Source organism: Pongo abelii, chromosome 2 (genome assembly GCF_028885655.2).
Source record: "Pongo abelii isolate AG06213 chromosome 2, NHGRI_mPonAbe1-v2.0_pri, whole genome shotgun sequence".
NCBI classification, from domain to species: Eukaryota; Metazoa; Chordata; class Mammalia; order Primates; family Hominidae; genus Pongo; species Pongo abelii.
Genome location: NC_085928.1, coordinates 5,198,159 through 5,218,145, shown reverse-complemented (window position 1 = coordinate 5,218,145; position 19,987 = coordinate 5,198,159). Strand labels below are relative to the sequence as shown.

Sequence of the window (19,987 nt, the reverse complement as noted above, 5' to 3'; positions counted from 1 at the left end):
CAATGACCACATATAGGAAGGTGGTCCCACAAGATTATAATACTGTATTTTTACTGTGCCTTTTCTATGTTTGGCTATGTTTAGAGACACAAATACTCACCATGTTACAACCAGCTACAGTATTCAGTACACTGAGGGCCATACAGCTTTGTAGCCTAAGTGCAACAGGCTATATACCATTTAGCCAGGGTGTGTAGAAGGCTGTACTATCTTGGTTTGTGTGAGTACACTTTATGAAGTGTGCATGATGACAAGTTGGCTAACAACACATTTCTCAGAAGGTATCCCTGCTGTTAAGTGATGCTTGGCTGTATATAATACATAAGATATGGTATTGTATGCCTGGGCTCTTAGACCTAGAATAGTATTTTCAAGGTTAATCCAGGTTGTGTAGCATGTGTCACTCCTTCATTCCTTTCTGTGTCTGAGTAACATTCCATTGTATGGATATGCCACATTATTCATTCATCATTTATGGACATTGGGTTATCAGAATTACTTTAGAGGAAAACTGATGCTTGAAGAAGTGTCAGCAATGGTCAGGCGCCAGGGGCCCATGCCTGTAATCCAAGCATTTTGGAGGCCAACGTGGGAGGATCACTTGAGCCCAGGAGTCAAGACCAGCTTGGGCAACACTGCAAGACCCTGTATCTACCCAAAAAAAAAAAAAGGCGGCGTGGTGGCACATGCCTGTGGTCCCAGCTACTGGGAGGTGGGAGGATCACTTGAGCCCAGGAGGTTAAGGCTGCAGTAAGCTACGACTGCACCACTGCACTCCAGTCTCCAAAAAAAAAAAAAAAAAAAAAAAGTGTAAGCATATTTGTGCTGTGGCCTCACAGGTAAGCAGTGATGTGAACCAGGCTGAACAGCACAGAGTCTATCCCTGTGTGTAACACTCCTTGGAGCCAGGCCTTCAGTGGCTTTACTTCTTAGCCGTAGTTTAAAACTGCTTTCTACCCATGCCCCTCAAACTTATTTTTAATAATTTCTTTTCCCTTCACAGCTATTTGCACGCAAAGAACATCATCCATAGAGACATGAAATCCAACAGTATCCTTTGGTTGTTGAGTTCATTTGACTGCTCGGTTCTAAATTTAGGGAAACAGAAGGGAGCCTTTCTATCACAAGTGGCTCTCCGTGCCAGGGGATATCTTTTAAAGGAAAGAGGCAGAGGACAGGAAAACAGAAAAGTCAGAAAATTAGTAGGCTTGGCCTGCCCCTCAGCAGCTTATGCCTCACCTGGACTGATGAGAGCAATGTTTAGGTTAGGTTCCTTTCTGAGTTTATCAGCAAAAGTGATTTGGAGAGATTTCCGTAAGCTTGAAATAGGCATAATTTTGTCACACTATTAGTAAATTTAACCTGAGGGGGATTGGGCTTTTGTCTTATGTTTATTTCTAGTTTGTGGCCAGTGTGTGTATGTCTATCTGCTTGTTATGTGGATAGCAAGTAGCTACAAGCCAAATGTTGAAAGGTTTCCAAAATCACTATTTAAAATGGTCTTTCTTGACTGGGCGTGATGGCTCACACCTATAATTCCAGTACTTCGGGAGGCTGAGGCAGGTAGATCACTTGAGGCTAGGAGTTTGAGACCAGCCTGGCCAATGTGGTGAAACCCCATCTCTAAATTTAAAAATTAGCTGAGTGTGGTGGCACGTACCTATAATCCCAGCTACTCAGGAGGCTGAGGCACGAGAATTGCTTGAACCTGGGAGGCAGAGGTTGCAGTGAGCTGAGATCACACCACTGCACTCCAGCCTTGGGGACAGAGCAAGGCTATGTCTCAAAAAAATAAATAAATAAAATGGTCTTTCTCAAAGGTACATAAGTGGGTTCCTCAGAAGTCACTGTTAGAAGAGGAGAGGGGTTGTTTTTATAGAAGAGTAAATGAAGAAAGGTATTTTTAATGCTGTGAGGCGTGAAATTTAACAATTTTGAATCTGCCACCCTCCACCAGCCTTTCCTTGTGAAAGAAAGATGGCATTACAGCCCACGCTTTGCCTCTTGAGCAGTGAGAGGCATGATAGTTGTGTTGGATTATGGGACATGGCCTATTTTAGGTACATGTCTGAGGTGTGGAACGCCTTTCAGTGGTGGGTTTTTTAGCAGGCAAACATTATACCATGAAAGCAGACACCACAGATTTAAGGACGTGTGAATTCCTGGCCACCAACGTCACAAGTTACTTTGTGTGTGTTTTGTTTTTTAATTTTTTGTTCTCTCTTTTTTAATTTTTTTTTCCTCACAAGTTAGACTTAAACTGTATGACTGTATGACTTCTTTACCCAGAAGCGAGCTGACTTTTGTTCTCATTTTGAAGTCACTGAGTGGTACCAATTCTAGTGAGGAATTTCTTATTACAACATTGAACACTCAGTAAGGGATTTGCTATTTTGTTAACCACTCAAGTTTCAGATGATGATTTGAGGGCAGAATACAGGCAGAAATGACTGTAAGCTGTCAGGCCATCCTTGGCCCTCTGGGGAGCACTGGAGTGTGGCCTCTGCTCATCCTGTTAGGGTTTCAAGCACCTGTATTATGTGGAAAGGTCACAAGGCCAGGGACCCAGCACCTAGATGTGCAAATGGGGAGAAGAAGTAGGGAAGAAACGCTGGCTTGCTTTTGGCTAGGGCCAAATAATCTGGCACATTGACCAATCCCTGCCTGTCTTCTGGAAGAAGGTGCATTTCAAAAGCACTTTAAAGAATTTCAGAAACCTTAGGAAGTTCAGTGCAGAGAGGCTGTGACAGAGGTAAGGTGGAGAGATTACCGTGTTATAAAAGAACTTTGGGATGTTTTTTCAAAATTAACCTGACCATTCTTTTGAAACCAGAGTCCTTAACAAGCATTGAGATATATTTCTCCATGAAGGCTTAACAGTGAAAATTGGAGATTTTGGTTTGGCAACAGTAAAGTCACGCTGGAGTGGTTCTCAGCAGGTTGAACAACCTACTGGCTCTGTCCTGTGGATGGTGAGAATCTGGGCTCCCACCAGCAGTCTCTGGTGTAGGGCAAAAGGAATGCCTTGGAGATTTATGTGGAAACTTAAAGCATTTCTGTACATTTCCCCAAAATCCACATGACCCCTAGTGACAGCCAGCCTCAGGGCAATTGTAGATTTTCTTGAGGAAGCTGTTGATCAGAACCACTGTGAAGCTTAGTGTGGAGAGGAGTTAATAAGCTGGGTGATAGAAATGCTGGGTCTTGGTCCTTTAAAGACAAGGATTCCTGAGCTGTTTTAACCAGCGCCTGAGTTGGAGTCCTTTGGGGGAAAAGCTATGTGGGGACTGAAGAATGGACTCATTCATAACTAATGAAAGGGACAGCCTGGCCCCTAGATGTCTGTGAGGCCTGTCATATGGTGATAAATGCACTTTTGTCATATGGTGATACATGTAGGCCCCAGAGGTGATCCGAATGCAGGATAACAACCCATTCAGTTTCCAGTCGGATGTCTACTCCTATGGCATTGTATTGTATGAGCTGATGACGGGGGAGCTTCCTTATTCTCACATCAACAACCGAGATCAGGTAAGTCTGTGCTGGTGCTAAAGGACCTAACTTGTGGGAGCCCCTGGGCCTCCTGCCAGCCTAAGCAGCTAGAGGGTTAGGACTTGTTATTATCTGTTGTTCATTTACCCCCCATTAGCTCAGCTGTTTTCTTTCCCTTAGATCATCTTCATGGTGGGCCGAGGATATGCCTCCCCAGATCTTAGTAAGCTATATAAGAACTGCCCCAAAGCAATGAAGAGGCTGGTAGCTGACTGTGTGAAGAAAGTAAAGGAGGAGAGGCCTCTTTTTCCCCAGGTAAGGCTCAGGGCTGCTAGAACGTGATTAAAGCATGGGTTGGTTCTTAAAGATGGCAATATAAGGTGGGAGTATTTTGTTTTGTTTTATAGGGAGGGGACCCAGGTCCTCTACAAGATGGTGGGGGGCAGGGTACATCCTGTGTCTTTGAGACACCGCTAATGAGAGCATTCTTGGGCTTTGTTTCAGATCCTGTCTTCCATTGAGCTGCTCCAACACTCTCTACCGAAGATCAACCGGAGCGCTTCCGAGCCATCCTTGCATCGGGCAGCCCACACTGAGGATATCAACGCTTGCACACTGACCACGTCCCCGAGGCTGCCTGTCTTCTAATTGACTTTGCACCTGCCTTCAGGCTGCCAGGGGAAGAGGAGAAGCCAGCAGGCACCACTTTTCTGCTCCCTTTCTCCAGAGGCAGAACACATGTTTTCAGAGAAGCTGCTGCTAAGGACCTTCTAGACTGCTCACAGGGCCTTAACTTCATGTTGCCTTCTTTTCTATCCCTTTGGGCCCTGGGAGAAGGAAGCCATTTGCAGTGCTGGTGCGTCCTGCTCCCTCCCCACATTCCCTGTGCTCAAGGCCCAGCATTCTTTAGATGCGCAAGTGGATGTTGATGGTAGTATAAAAAGCAGGGGCCCAGCCCAGCTGTTGGCTACATGAGTATTTAGAGGAAGTAAGGTAGCAGGCAGTCCAGCCCTGATGTGGAGACACATGGGATTTTGGAAATCAGCTTCTGGAGGAATGCATGTCACAGGCGGGACTTTCTTCAGAGAGAGGTGCAGCGCCAGACATTTTGCACAGAAGGCACCAAACAGCCCAGGACTGCCAAGACTCTGGCCGCCTGAAGGAGCCTGCTTTGGTACTATGGAACTTTTCTTAGGGGACACGTCCTCCTTTCACAGCTTCTAAGGTGTCCAGTGCATTGGGATGGTTTTCCAGGCAAGGCACTCGGCCAATCCACATCTCAGCCCTCTCAGGGAGCAGTCTTCCATCATACTGAATTTTGTCTTCCAGGAGCTGCCCCTATGGGGCGGGGCCGCAGGGCCAGCCTTGTTTCTCTAACAAACAAACAGCCTTGTTTCTCTAGTCACATCATGTGTATACAAGGAAGCCAGGAATACAGGTTTTCTTGATGATTTGGGTTTTAATTTTGTTTTTATTGCACCTGACAAAATACAGTTATCTGATGGTCCCTCAATTATGTTATTTTAATAAAATAAATTAAATTTAGGTGTAATGGCTGTTAACTCCTTTTAAAGTAATTCTGAGCTCACAACTTGAATGCGCCATTTGTTCACCCTCTTCAGGAGCAGAATTCAAGAACAGGAAATGTGCCCAGAGCCTAGGCTGGGAAAGAATTTGTAATTTAACCTTTGTACTCTTTGTAACTCTCTACTGAAGAGTTAAGTATAAAAATTAAGCAGAAAGTACTCTAAACTCAGCTAATACCTTAAGTAATACATTTTATAAACTATTTGGTAGGTACAGCTTTTTTAAAAAAACACAAAAATAGATAAATTTCAGCTTGGAACAAGCTAGTGCTGGTTCACAAGGTTGTGCTCACCCTTCAATTAAAACCAAAATGACTACAAGACTTGCCGTCGGCTCTCTTCAGGACCACTGCTGGGTCAGAATCAGAAACCTTGGGTGCCATGAAATTTTTACAAAATTTCAAATCAAAGCCAGGCTTTGCAGGTAATGGATCACTTGAGTACGAACCACACATTAAGTGCACGTCTATTTGAGTTCTCAATACAATTACCCTGATGGGCATGAACCCACAGGTGAGAGCAGAGGCTTGGTTCCCCTAGAGGGCCCTGGCTGGAAGCCCCAGCACCAACCAGACAGGAGGGCCAGACTGCTACCCAGTACTGTACCTCCTGCTCCTTAAAGAGCCTCCCTAAGGGAGAAGATTTATACTTCCACTTTGTTTGCTGCACATGTGGCAACAAGATTGCTACCCTGATTTGGGACACTTGAGAGAACTCGAAAAAAAATGACCACCCTTAAAGCCCTAGAAAAAAGTTGTTGTATGTTAACAGCTACGCTGCGCTCACTTTGCATTGTGTGTTCTTGAAAGCTCTGTATAAATCAAAATTTTGACCACACACTAAATACAATAGAGAAATACACTATAGAGGAATCCTTTTATAGGGTTGAAGACTCCTTTGGTAAGAAAAATATGCTGCATTAGGGGCAGCTGCAAGTTTACTATATTTCTGGGGAAGAAAAGATCAAAGATAAGAGCCAGGTTTGTTTTTTAAAGCAATCAATCCAAACAGTCTGGGTGTTAGTTGTTACCCCTGAGGGGCTTGAGGTGTAACTATATCAGCTATAAAAATAGCAATTCCATACATTTAATTAGGTTACTTTATATCCTTCACTCTTCTCCATGGCTGTAATAATGGAGAGTGAATGAGACTAAGGCTAAGCCCAACTCCACTCAAATCCAAGCCACACGCCACCTTGGCTGCAGTACAGGGAAGCTCTGCACACCCTGGCTTGGGAAAGTTTCAGCTGATGGAGCCCAAGATGCAGGGCAACCATCTACTCTTTAGGGTTCTGATGACTCTACTCCAGAAAGGTGCATGAAGAGGTCCCCGAGCTCTGTCATGTCGACATCTTCATTGTTGGGGACATGCCGGCTTTCTCGGTTCTCGATGAAATCCCAGAGCCGCACTGAATTAAAGAACTGCAAAAACAGCCAGTGGACATGCCTGGTTACTGCTAAGAGCAACAAGAAGGCTGCGTTGCTTGATCGTTCTTTTGCCTATCCCATTTCTCTGCCAGGAACAGTACCTGGAAATGCCCACAGCTGCTAAGTGTCCCCGACTAGAGATGGCTAAAGTCCTTACCCTCACAGTGCCTTGAGAACTGAGCTGTTTCCGAGGTTTTTCAGGCTCTGCTAGCCGCCCATCAGGGTAAGCATGGCGATAAAGACATTTGCTTCCAAATGGGCAGGTCCCCTTGCCTTGTTCAAAGTATTTACAGGCTTTTTTCCTGAAAAGCAGAAAGAAAAAGTCAAGAGGCTGGTGGGAAAATGAGGGGTCCAGATTGGGCCACTGCCTTCCTCCATCCTTACCCTTACGCCAGAGGTAGGTCAGCCTCACATTCTAGGTGGGGCAGCTGAGGCTGGGAGAGGTTGAGTGATTTGTCTCAGGTCACACACAGCTGGGATTCTGATTTCCAAGCAGAATAGGAAGTATCGCCACTTACCTGCAGCCTTGCAAAGGATATTAACCTGCCAGGGGACTGGCTGTGTGGAGACTGCAGTGCTCCACAGGCCCTCCGGCAGCTCCAGAGCACCTCCTGGGTCACCACAGAGCTAAGCCAGGCCTGGTCACTCCTCTGGGCACTAAGGTCTGAAGCTGGGCCACTTATCTCTGCTCAAAGTTCCCTAGGTACCCCACCAAGCCAAGTCTCCCCTTCCTCCTGGCCGCAGTGCTGTCAAGGTGGCTACAGGGAAAGCAGAGGGTTTTAGCAACTGCCTAAAGCCATAGGTCTCCTTCCAGTTTTCCTGTCTCCAACCTCGGCACCAGGGAGGGCTTCTTCATGTGCTTTGGACCCCTTCTCTGAACAATGTTTTTCAATGCATAAAACACATGGGTCTACAGCATACAGTTACCAAACAGTTCAAAATGTTTTCCCTCTCTCTGAATTCTACCATTCTCCCCACAGACCTCTATGTTAAGAACCCTGCCCAAGGAAACTCAATCAAATGAATTCCCATTTTGCTCAAATGAATTCTGCTTTATCCAATCATAAAGGACCCCAAACTGAAGTTAAAAAAAAAAAAAGATACCCAAGAATCCAGAGGGCCATCTCGGAGTACAGAGGAAGGGGAAAGTCACAGAAATAAAGCCAAACAACAGAAAGGGCACACTGCTGTCAGGGGCAGCTGGGGTGTGTGACAGCGGGAGACAAGAACAGGGAAAGGAGGCTCCTGAATCCAGTGGTTTTCTGTCTTGTCAGATGGGAATGGCCACAGGCCAGTGGTGAAGTTCTCTGAGGACGGCTTCATAGCAGCATAAAGAAAAGCCCTCTGGCCGAGTGCGGTGGCTCACACCTGTAATTCCAGCATTTTGGGAGGCCAAGGTGGGTGGATCACTTGAGGTCAGGAGTTTGAGACCAGCCTGGCCAACACAGCAAAACCCCATCTCTACTAAAAATCCAAAAATGAGCTGGGTGTGGTGGCGGGCACCTGTAATCCCAGCTACTCGGGAGGCTGAGGCAGGAGAATTGCTTCAACCCGGAGGTGGAGGCTGCAGTGAGCCAAGATCATGCCACTGCACTCCAGCCTGGGAGACAGAGTGAGACTTCGTCTCGGTGGGGGGGGTGGGGGCGGGGGGGGCATGGGTAGAGAGAAAAAGCTCCCTTGCCAGCTGATCTGATTTGAGCACAGGTGGCTGCAGAGCAGGTGTGTGGACCACACATCCTCCAGGCCCCTGCCTGCCTGGAGTTCTGAGCAGACTTCAAATGACCCTGAGCAGTTTGCTCTCACCAGAGCCTGCTGGACAACTCCAGAGCATCCTAGCACACTGGTTATGAACTCGATCAGGTCAAACACATTATATGCTGGTCCCCACTCTCACAAGAATATTACTCTTTTTCCTCCCCCAGGCTTATCTGGTCACCAAGGCCAAAAGCCGCCAGTTCACTCTGACACTCACTCTGTGTCCTTGGCTCTCACACCCAACTGTGTTCATTGTTTACAAATCACTTCCCAATCTCCCCTTCCTTTGGGTTCCCACACTTGTGGAAGCCTCTGGGACCTGCCTGCCAGGGCCACTTCCTCACTGGCCTCCCTCCCACTCCCACCAGTTTACCACCTTCAGAGTACCACGGAGGAGCTTCCCAACCTTTTTTTTTTTCTTTAAAGAGATGAGGTCTCCCTATGTCTCCCCTGGACTTAAGCAATCTGCCCTCCTCAGCCTCCCAAAGTGCTGGGATTACAGGCATGAGCCACTGTGCCTGGCCCCAACCTGTCCTTAAAGACCATGGTCACACTGGGATTCAAGTGTCCCTTAGATTCCAGTCTGTCTGTAGGTCCCACCACATCCTTCTACACACCTGTTTCAATGCCAGGAGCCACTCCCAGTGTCCTCCAGACACAAAACCTACACCCTTCTGTGCCCATGTCCTTCCATCACTTCCCCCTACAGACAGGTGCTTCCTGCTTCATGGTTCAGGCTCCCATGCTGCTTCCCCTGGCAGCCCCTGGTGGATCCAAGTGCTTTCTCTGTTGTGATAGATGGTCCCTCATGAAGAACTGGTCACCAGCAAACCTGTATCATAATTGCCCTTTTGCAGTTTCCCATGAAGTTGTCTTACTTGGCCGGGCACAGTGGCTCACACCTATAATCCTAGCACTTTGGGAAGCTGAGGTGGGTGGATCATCTGAGGCCAGGAGTTCAAGACCAGCCTGGCCAACATGGCAAAACCCCATCCCTACTAAAAAAATACAAAAATTAGCTGGGTGTCGTGGCGCACACCTGTAATCCCAGCTACTCGGGAGGCTGAGGCAGAAGAATCACTTGAACCCTGGAGGCGGAGGTTGCAGTGAGCTGAAATCACGCCATTGCCAGCCTGGGTGACAGAGCGAGACTCAAAAGAAAAAAGAAATTGTCTTACTAATCTCTACATCCCCCAGTGGTGCTTAGCTGGAAGGTACCTGACCCATAGTGAGTACTCAGTAAATGTTTGTGGACTGCAAAAAACACAGTCATTAAAGGAAAGCAAAGCAAGGAAAGATCCAAATAGCAATAACAATTTCCAGACTGCTTTTCAGCAGAGCCCCTTTCTATAGGCCGGGGCCCTTTTCTACAGGCTGGGACCCCTCTGCTTGCCATGCCTGCCCTCTTGTGGACACACAGGAAGACTGTCTGAGGAAAAAATGATGTAAAAAAAAAAAAAAAAAATCAAGCTTTAGTAAACTAATATGCAACATAAAGGAACCATTAAAAAAGGTAATGCATAGTTTCACTTTTAGTATGACAAGTAAACTTCTACCACACCCAACCCTCCTGCAGATAAGTCTTAACACAAATATTTCAAGAAGACCTGAAGGCACCGGAGAATGAACAAATGCAGTTAGATTCTTTGGAGGAGTAAACACAAAGAAGAATAGCAATGGCAAAGGCTAAATTACCTTTTTTAAAAATGGTAGCTTTTGTGGCTCACATCTGTAATCCCAGCACTTTGGGCGGCCGAGGCAGGTGGATTGCCTGAGCTCAGGAGTTCGAGACCAGCCTGGGCAACACAGTGAAACCCTGTCTCCACTAAAATACAAAAATTAGCCAGGCGTGGCGGCATGCGCCTGCAGTCCCACCTTCTTGGGAGGCTGAGGCAGAAGTGCTTGAACCCGGAAGGCGGAGGTGGCAGTGAGCTGAGACTGTGCCACTGCACTCCAGCCTGGGCTACAGAGCAAGACTCCATCTCCAAAAAAAAAAAAAAAAAAAAAAGAAAAAAGAAGTAGCTCTTATCCTGGAGCAGGCCAAAATCATAACCACATGGGGTGGCTAAAACTCCAAGGGGAAATCCATCTTTCTGGCCTGAAGAACTAAAAGACAAGAGTTCAAGGAAATCACAGCCATTGGAAAGTGAGGAAGCAATCCCACAAAGTAAGGGGCCTGTGAAAACGTGCTCAAAGGCTGTGTATAAACTCTGCCCAAATCTGACTAACTCCCGAACCACACAGGAATGCGACAAAGTCAGCTACGAATGCAAAACCAGAACTGAGATCTGAACTGCTACCTGGGTTTGAGTTCAAACAATTTACCTGCCTGTTAAAAACTGCAACACTTGGCTGGGCGCAGTGGCTCATGCCTGTAATCCCAGCACTTTGGGAGGCCGAGGTGGGCGGATCACCTGAGGTCAGGAGTTCAAGACCAGCCAGGCTAACATGGTGAAACCCTGTTTCTACTAAAAATACAAAAAATTGGCCAGGCGCAGTGGTGCATGCCTGTAATCCCTGCTACTCGGGAGGCTGAGGCAGGAGAATCGCTTGAACCCGGGAGGCAGAGGTTGCAGTGAGCCGAGACTGTGCCACTGCACTCCAGCTTGGGCAACAAGAGTGAAACTCCGTCTCAAAAAAAAAAAAAAAAAAAAAAAATCAACACTTTACAGATAAACGGTAACAGAATCCTAAGTCTCTCTACAATGTAATATTTACAATGTCAAGGATAAAATCTAAAATTACTAGACATACGAAGAATCAGGAAAATGTGATCCATTCTTAAAAGACAACAGAGGTCAACTTCAAGATAACAAGGATTTCAAAGTAGCTGCTACAACTATGTTCAAGGAGATGAAAAGAAAAAAAGATTGAAAAAAAATGAACATCCCCACAGATCTATGAACAATATAAAAAAACTATCATAAATGGAAGTAGAGTCCCAGTAGGAAAAGAAAAAACAAGACAGAAAAAAAGTTAATGAAACAATAGCTAAAATTTCTCTAATCTTGGGGAGTGACATAAATGTAGAGAAAAACCACTCCACTCCTAGACAAAATATCAACATGCTGACAACCAGGATAAAGAGGAAAACTTGAGGTCGGGCACGGTGGCTCATGCCTGTAATCCCAGCACTTTGGGAGGCCGAGGCAGGAGGATCACTTGAGCCTAGGAGTTCAAGACCAGCCTGGGCTACATGGCAAAACCTTGTCTCTACCAAAAAAATTAGCCAATTAGCCGGGCATGGTGGCACACACTACTGGTGGCCCCAGCTACTCAAGAGGCTCCTGCTTGAGCCCAGGAGGCTGAGGCTGCAGTGAGCTGAGATTGCACCACTGCACTCCAGCCTGGGCAACAGAGTGAGACCCTATCTCACCGAAAAAAAATAAAAACAAAAAAAAAAACACCAAAACTAAACAGGTCCACATCACCATGTCCTTGCTCATTGCTGCATCCCAGAGCCCAGCATGGTGCCTGAGAGAAGGAAGAGAGGAAGAGGCCCCTAAGACCACACTCCTGGGAGGGAGAACGAGAACACGGGCTGACAGCAGAGACAGGCAGGCAGCAGGGGCATGTCGAAACTCAAAAGCACTTACCCCATCCCCTGTTTGAAAGCTTCAATCAACTCGTTCTTTTTATTCTGATCTTCCACCCAATAAACACTTGGAATTACAAACTCTGATATCACACGGCATTCTGGACAAGACCTGAAATAAGAATTAGATTACTAAGGGAGAAGTCATGTTACGAAGCCTGGGCACGCTCTCTGCTAAACCTCTTGCTCAACTGCCTGACCACTACAGGCATTTCCTTCACCAGAAATTCCAAAAGATGAAATCACAATCATCCAAGAACCTTATTTACTATTAAAAAAATAGGGTTTCCCAATGAGAACACATGAACACATGTAGGGGAACATCACACACTGGGGCCTGTCGGGGCAGGGGCAAGGGGAGGGAGAACATCAGCACAAATAGCTAATGCATGCGTGGCTGAAAACCTAGGTGATGGGTTGAGAGGTGCAGAAAACCACCTTGGCACATGGATACCCATGTAACAAAGCTACACATTCTGGACATGTATCCCAGAACTTAAAGCAAAAAATACACACACACACACACACATATATATATAGGGTTTCCTCAACAAAAAAGACAGATGAAATAAGAACCCTCATACACTGCTGGTGAGAATGTAAAATGGTGCAGCCACTTTGAACAGAGTCTGGCAGATTCTCCAACAGTTTAATGTAGAGTTATTATACCATAAAACCTAGCAATCCCACGCCTAGGTGTATACCCAAGAGAAATGAAAACACATGCCCACCCAAAACTGTGTTCACAAATGTTGACAGCAGCATTATTCATAATAGTTGCAAAGTTAAAACAGCCTAAATGTCCACTAGCTGAGGAATGGATGAGGGAAATGTGCTGTGTCATACAATGGAACGTATTCCGCCAGGAGAAGGGGACTCTGGCACATGCTACAGTCGGGATGAACTCTGACAACACTATGCTCAGTGAAAGGGGCCAGGCACAAAAGGCTGCAAATTCTATGATTCCATTTATAAGAAGTGTCCAGAATAGGCAACTCTGTAGAGACAGAAAGCAGATGAGTGGTGAACTAAATTGTGGGCTTTTATCTCAATAAAGCAGTTGTTTTACCACACGATTTTTGGCAAGTTACTTGACCCCCGCACCCCAGGCCTGTTTCCTAATCTGTAACTGAGGAGGGTCTTTGAGGGAATGAGATGAGCGGACAGATGTGAAGAGTTCTGAACAGTAGAACGCGTGCAGTAACCTCTCCACATGCCAGCTCTTCCCATGTCCTGCTGGAGAATTTGAGACTCCTATGTTGGCCACATTGAGCACATCCCATGTGCCAGGCATCATGCAGAATGTTTTACATGCATTATTCCACTTCATCCTCAAATAACCCTATTTTCGTTTTTGGTGGGGGAAAAAACGAAGCTCAAAACAGGCAATTGGGCTACAGGCAGGTAGTACTGGATTTCAAACACAAGGCTAGGAGATGAAAACAGGCCAGTGCCATTTAACACCTTTTTACACAGACCATCTTTGCTGAGTTCCTCCCCAACACCCAGAAGGCTTGGTAGGAATTGTTGCCCATCTTTTATAGGAACAGGCACTTAGGCTCAGGAAGAGTAAATGACTTGCCGAAGTTCATGCAGCCAGGGGCCAGAACTCACCAGTTACTCTGGAGTGTAACAGAGGGCTTAAAAGTGGATGGAATAAAGTCTCAAATCAAACATTCTCCTAGCTCCTACAGCTAAGACCCCTGGCTGTACTTACTTAATGATTGGGTTTTCAAACTGTTTGGCACACCGCCACTGCCGGATGCAGGACAAGCAGTACGTGTGATTGCAATTGGAGAGAATCCCAAATCTCCTCTCAGAAGCAGAGGCCTTCTCCAGGATCACTTCCATGCAGATACTGCACACTTTGTCCTGGCTTGCCTGGAAGGCAAAGGCCTTTTCCATCTCGTGTTCGAATGTCAACATGCAGATCTGAAGCACAGACAGGAAGGAAGGCTTTGGTTGTGGGCCACTGAGGAGTGGCAGGAGCCCTAGGAGTAGCTGCAGCCACACTGCCACAGCTGAGATCAGGAACACTGACAGCGACTGCTGTGAGCAAAGGCCCAGCCTCCCCCAAGTCAGGACACTGACATCTCCCTCAGACCACACAAAGGACTTCAAACCATCACTGGTCCAGCCCCTTGCTTTCCTAGGAGGTGACACGGTCACCACCCATTTAGGACTGAGAACACGGAGATCCAAAAAGCTTAAACTGCAGTGGAGTCAGAGTCCGTAAGGACTGTGGCCCTAGTCCCCCAGCTCCTCTGGGCACTGTTTCCCCCGACTCTGAGCCATGTCTACATCAGAGATGCTGACTCGTCCTTACCATGAGCCTTGAGGCTGGCAGCCTAGTCATATGTAAGAAGTACCACTTCTCCCCAAGAAAATGATTCAATGAATTCATTCATTCACTAGGCACGCCCTGAATTCCTTCATGTGCTGGCATTTGAGCAAGAGTGAGAAGACCTAGGCCCAGCTCTTGTGAGCTCAGTGTGTCCAGATCTGAGACAAGCCAACACTCACCGCAGAGACCTCACACACTTGCATAAAGAAGACAGCTCTAACCCTCTGCTTCCCTGGAAGACAATGGAGAGTGTCTCCTTGTCCATTGCCACATGGAGTCAGTACTAACTTACCCCTTGATTATCTAGAAATACGCTGTCCATTTAAACATGCCTTAGGCAAGGTGCAGTGGCTCACACCTGTAATCCCATTACTCTGGGAGGCCATGGTAAGAGGACTGCTTGATCTCAGGAGTTCAAGACCAGCCTAAGCAACACAGCAAGACCTCACCTCTGTGAAAAATAAAATAAAATTTTTTTTTTTTGAGACGGAGTCTCTCTCTGTCGTCCAGGCTGGAGTGCGGTGGCGCAATCTCAGCTCACTGCAAGCTCCGCCTCCCGGGTTCACACCATTCTCCTGCCTCAGCCTCCCAAGTAGCTGGGACTACAGGCGCCCGCCACCACGCCCAGTTAATTTTTTGTATTTTTAGTAGAGACAGGGTTTCACCATGTTAGCCAAGATGGTCTCAATCTCCTGACCTCGTGATCCGCCTGCCTCGTCCTCCCAAAGTGCTGGGATTACAGGCGTGAGCCACCGTGCCCAGCCAAAATAAAATAAAATTTTAAAAGTTAGCCAAGCCACCACACCGGGCATTTTTAAGTTTTTTTTATTATTTTTCTTGAGACAGGGTCTCACTCTATTGCCCAGGCTGTAGTGCAGTGGCACAATCTTGGCTCACTGCAACCTCTGCTTCCCAGGCTCGGGTGATCCTTCCACCTCAGTCCCGCCAAGTAGCTGGGACTACAGGTGTGCACCACCATACCTGGCTAATGTTTGTATTTTTTTTTTTGTAGAGATGGGGATCTTACCATGTTGCCCAGGCTGGTCTCAAACTCCTGGGCTCAAGCGATCTGCCTGCCTTGGCCTGCCAAAGTGCTGAGATTACAGGTGTGAGTCACCATGCCTGGCCCTCCCCTGCCTCTTATCGAGCTTTGTACCCTCTGCATCATGCACAGGGCCTAGCATAAGGCAAAGCCTCCCAAAACACTGCAGACATTAATGACTTTAAAAGGCCCTTCCAACAAGTGGCTCCTCAGATTCTATGATTTGGGCTCAAATCTTCCCAAACTTCACCTAGCTGGATCCCAACCCTGAGGAAGTGTGAACCTAGGGAGGGAGGATGCTGTATCTGCATGTGATAGAGATATGCACACAGACGACATACCATGGTCCCGAGCTAGATCTGTTCTTTGAACTTAGCATGATTTTATGTTTCAGATACCACTTCTCTTTCTCTTTATTCTGAGTAATCAAAAATTGGCAAAATAGGCCGGGCATGGTGGCTCATGCCTGTAATCCCAGCACTCTGGGAGGCCAAGGCAGGCGGACCACTTGAGGTCAGGAGTTTGAGACCAGCCTGGCCAACATGGTGAAACCCCATCTTTCCTAAAAATACAAAAAGTAGCCGGGTGTGGTGGTGGGCGCCTGTAATCCCAGCTACTCGGTGGGGCTGAGGCAGGAGGATCACCTGAGCCAGGAAGCAGAGGTTGCAGTGAGCCGAGATTGCACCACTGTACTCCAGCCTGGGTGAGAGGGAGACTCCGTTAAAAAAAAAAAAAATTGGCAAAATGACTGCAGGAAAAAGAACCTGAAAATAGGATGTAAATATACCAGATACATAATATGGGTATTACTGGCAGGGGGATGCCTGTGGAAATACCAACTATTCTGTCACTTAGTACATTTCAGATTTCTTGAGTGTGTATGGATGGCCTTCCATGTCCTGTTCAGTACATTTCAGATTTCTTAACATGAGTTCATGCAAAGGTTTGTGACTTTACCTTTTCGTGAGCCTTCCTCTGCTCTGGGTCGAATGGGTGCAAGACTTGCAGCCTACAGATTTCACACACCTCCCCGTGCAGGTAGACACAGGCATCCCCAAACCGGCACTCCCCAGCAGCCGCGTAGGGGCACAGCTGCTGCTCGCTGCTGTAGGAGCTGCTGGCCTCCACGTCATCAAGGCCACTCCTGATGGCATCCAGGTAGGAATGCGGCTTCATCTCGGGGCTGGGCTGGGGGTCGCTGCAGCTGCCTGGATTACTCACCATGCTCGGCTGGGTCTTCCCTTCAGCCATGCCAGAGAGATCTGAATACAACACACAGCACACATGCACATGAAAATGGCCCAATTTTTTTGGTATGCGTTAGCCAAAGCCTAACATTTTAAGCTACTCTGACCTAAGAATTCCACTCTTGAGAACATATGGCCAAAAAAACAGACCGAAAGGGAAAAATAAAAGGAATAGTATAAAATGTTCATAGTGACATTACTTATAATTACTTAAAAAAACAAAAAAACAAAAATGGCAAGACAGGGAAATAGCAAAACAACAGGATACACTTATACAAAAGAACACTAAAGCTGTTTAAAATGGCAAATATGGAAATGTTAACACCTGGACCAGTTAACACTAAAACAAACAAAAAAACAGTGGGATCACTAGAACACAGTGTTTCCTTCATACCAGCAAAAGTAAAATCATTTTAAGTGAACTAGAATAGATGTCTAGAGCAAATCTGTGGGTCCTGAGGCCAGTGTAAACTGCCCCATGGTGACCCCTTCTCACGCTAGGAGCTGCTGCCTTCCCACTGCACACCTCAGAGCTTGTTTAGAGGTCACGTATTCTCACAGGATTACTCATTTGCTGGGGATGGAATCTGCCTACCTCATGGTACCCAATTCCAAGAATTAGAAATCTCTTCACCTGGTGAGGACCAGCCAATAAAAACAACTTTTATGGCCGGGCGCAGTGGCTCTTGCCTGTAATCTCAGCACTTTGGGAGGCCGAGGTGGGTGGATCATGAGATCAGGAGTTTGAGACCAGCCTGGCCAACATAGTGAAACACCGTCTCTACTAAAAATAAAAAAATTAGCCGGGCATGGTGGTGGGCACCTGTAATCCCAGCTACTCGGAAGGCTGAGGCAGGAGAATCCCTTGAACCCGGGAGGCGGAGATCATGCCACTGCACTGCAGCCTAGGCGACAGAGCGAGTCTCCATTTAAAAAAAAAAAACAAAAACAAAACAAACAAACAAACAAAAAACACAAAAAGCAAACAAAAAAACTTTTACAATTTGTAGCTTTCTTCCTCATCAAACTCTGTTTTAAGGCACAGACCATGTCCCAAACCCTAGTGTGCTATTCTGTTCCCAAAGGTGCAATCTAAACTGTCAAACACTGTCAGTATAAAAACTAAGACCATTCACGGGCCTAAAAGTCAAACAGTGAAACATGCTCTTTAGCAAAATATTTAGTTTTTTTTTTTTTTTTTTTTTTTTTGAGAGGGAGTCTCACTCTTGTCATCCACGCTGGAGTGCAGTGGCTTGATCTCAGCTCACTACAATCTTTGCCTCCCGGGTTCAAGAAATTCTCCTGCCTCAGCCTCCCAAGTAGCTGGGATTACAGAACCTGCCACTACGCCCGGCTAATTTTTGTATTTTTAGTAGAGACAGGTTTCTACTAAACCATGTTGGCCAGGCTGGTCTCGAACTCCTGACCTCAGGTGATCCGCCCGCCTCAGCCTCCCAAAGTGTTGGGATTATAGGTGTGAGCCACTGCACCCAGACAAAATATTTAGGTTTGAAATGAAGAGCTTGATGCTTCTCACCAGCTGGACAACCACCATATGAAGATGGAAGTTACATGTTGACAAAAAGATTGCGTTTTTATGTTTTGCCAGGCCAGTCTTAGAGCTCAACCCAGCCTTGGGCACGAGGGCGAATGTATCATTTGAATGATCTGCAGCCACATGGAGCCTCTTCAGAAGAGTTCTGAAGTCTCTCCACGCAGACAATCTGGAGGTGTATTAGGTTAGGAGTCCTCTTGACAAGAGGAGGCTAGAAAGGAGCACCAAGCATAAACAAGAGTGGTATGCAAAAAGACGCAACAAAAGGCTTCCGCTTACTCACTTCGGTCTCTAAGAACCAATGTTCTCTTTTCACGCTTTCCGGGTTCATGTGAGTTAGTTTTCACAATGGATGCAGTGACCTCGGAAGGAGGGTGAGGATTGTGGAAAGCTGGGGGGGGCACACTGTGGGCCATGGTGCCCACAGCACCTCCAGCTGCAGCGGAGGGCCTCGTGTGGTCATATCTAAACAAAACACACAGCAGACGCATTACAGATATGCCACCCACACACATCTCCCACACTCCCCAGATGCCAATGGCCCTCCTTCTGCTGCACTTGTTGAGGTGAAGAAGGTGGCCATCTTTTCCAATATTTAAACTCTAACAGGATTATCGATTATTAACAGATGCTTGGCAATTCAGTGTGAGGGGGACATTTGCTATCTATCACCTATGCTTAAGTGTCTCTATGGGACTTGAGTGGGACAGACACACAGCACCAGACCACACAGAGAACCTGAAAGTTCCAAACAGATGTTGAGCTGAAATCTCCTGATGCCTGACTGACCCAGTATTCTTTTGAGCAGGAGTCCCCAAAATGCTGACAAGGGCCAATGATCTCTCCCTGACTGTCTCTCTTGGCACTCATTGACAGGGAAAGACCAAGGTGGGCCTACTTCCATCATCTCCCACTGCACAGCACAGAAAAAGGAGGGAAGGAAGCTTTGCAGCCTAGGAAAGAAAAGATCAGCTCTTCACTACAAAAGCATGAACAAGTTTCCAGAATTGTGTACAATTTTATAACTATATATTCCTAAGAATAAGGCTGAAAAGTAGTTTTAAAAAATGAAAATTAGGCCGGGCACGGTGGCTCACGCCTGTAATCCCAGCACTTTGGGAAGCCGAGGCGGGTGGATCATGAGGTCAGGAGTTAAGAGACCAGCCTGACCAACATGGTGAAACCCCATCTCTACTAAACATACAAAAAAAAAAAAAATTCAGCCAGGAGTAGTGGTAGGTGCCTGTAATCTCAGCTACTTGGGAGGCTGAGGCAGGAGAATTGCTTGAACCCTGGAGGCGGAGGTTGCAGAGAGCCGAGATCGCGCCACTGCCCTCCAGCCTGGGCAACAGTGAGAGACTCTATCTCAAAAAAAAAAAAAAAAAGAAAGAAAATTAGTTTTAGGGTATTGAAACTGAGGTTTTAAACTTATTTGCCATTCTTTTTGTAATGTTGTCCTATTACTTTTACATTAAAATTTCCCCCTTTTCTCCAAATGAAACCAGTGTCGCAGCTGGAGCCTGGTGCAGAGTCCTTGCCTGCACCGAGTTCCATAGGCACAGTAGCCCTTCTGGTAGTACTTGCAGATGGTGGACGGCTTGCTGTTTGCCAAGTCATGTGAGAACAGGCACTGACTTCCTTCCCGACACACACCATGCATAAAATACCTGCAGAGACAAGCACAGGCATACGACTTTTAGAAGCACATTTTGCTTTATAAAATCAGCTTATTCTTGAACCTAGCATACAAACATTTACCAAGCATATATTATGTATAAAGGCTCTATTAGGCACTGGAGAGAGATCTATATATTTCCTTGATTCTACAACAGTGATTTCAGAGGCACTACAACTGATTCAATGACAGCTTTTCTGAAAGAAAAACAAATGATCCCATATATTTCTATGTGAAGATATATGTTCCTGATTTGAGATATGTTCAAT

General features: G+C 46.4%; 2 protein-coding genes across 3 annotated transcripts in view; one reads left to right on the top strand and one right to left on the bottom strand.

Moving 5' to 3' along the window:
- The window catches only part of RAF1 (Raf-1 proto-oncogene, serine/threonine kinase), a gene marked incomplete at its 5' end in the record, with an annotated part of 79,909 nt that extends 74,874 nt beyond the window's left edge, over positions 1–5,035 (top strand). Inside the window, 5 exon segments of the mRNA NM_001133258.1 lie at positions 1,004–1,050; positions 2,854–2,972; positions 3,400–3,531; positions 3,673–3,807; positions 3,997–5,035. Of these exon segments, the coding sequence (NP_001126730.1) occupies positions 1,004–1,050; positions 2,854–2,972; positions 3,400–3,531; positions 3,673–3,807; positions 3,997–4,140 (577 nt within the window). The 3' untranslated portion in view covers positions 4,141–5,035.
- Positions 4,932–19,987, bottom strand: part of MKRN2 (makorin ring finger protein 2) — a 28,821-nt gene continuing 13,765 nt past the window's right edge. Inside the window, exons 2-8 of one of the 2 annotated variants that reach the window (XM_002813106.6) lie at positions 19,582–19,710; positions 18,327–18,508; positions 16,199–16,503; positions 13,573–13,787; positions 11,857–11,967; positions 6,663–6,807; positions 4,932–6,499 (exon numbers count right to left, since the gene is read on the bottom strand). In XM_002813106.6, coding sequence (XP_002813152.2) covers positions 6,362–6,499; positions 6,663–6,807; positions 11,857–11,967; positions 13,573–13,787; positions 16,199–16,503; positions 18,327–18,508; positions 19,582–19,710 — 1,225 coding nt within the window. In that variant the 3' untranslated portion in view covers positions 4,932–6,361. Of the gene's footprint in view, positions 6,808–11,856; positions 11,968–13,572; positions 13,788–16,198; positions 16,504–18,326; positions 18,509–19,581; positions 19,711–19,987 lie in introns of both variants that reach the window. The other variant, XM_063721682.1, reaches the window with a different exon arrangement.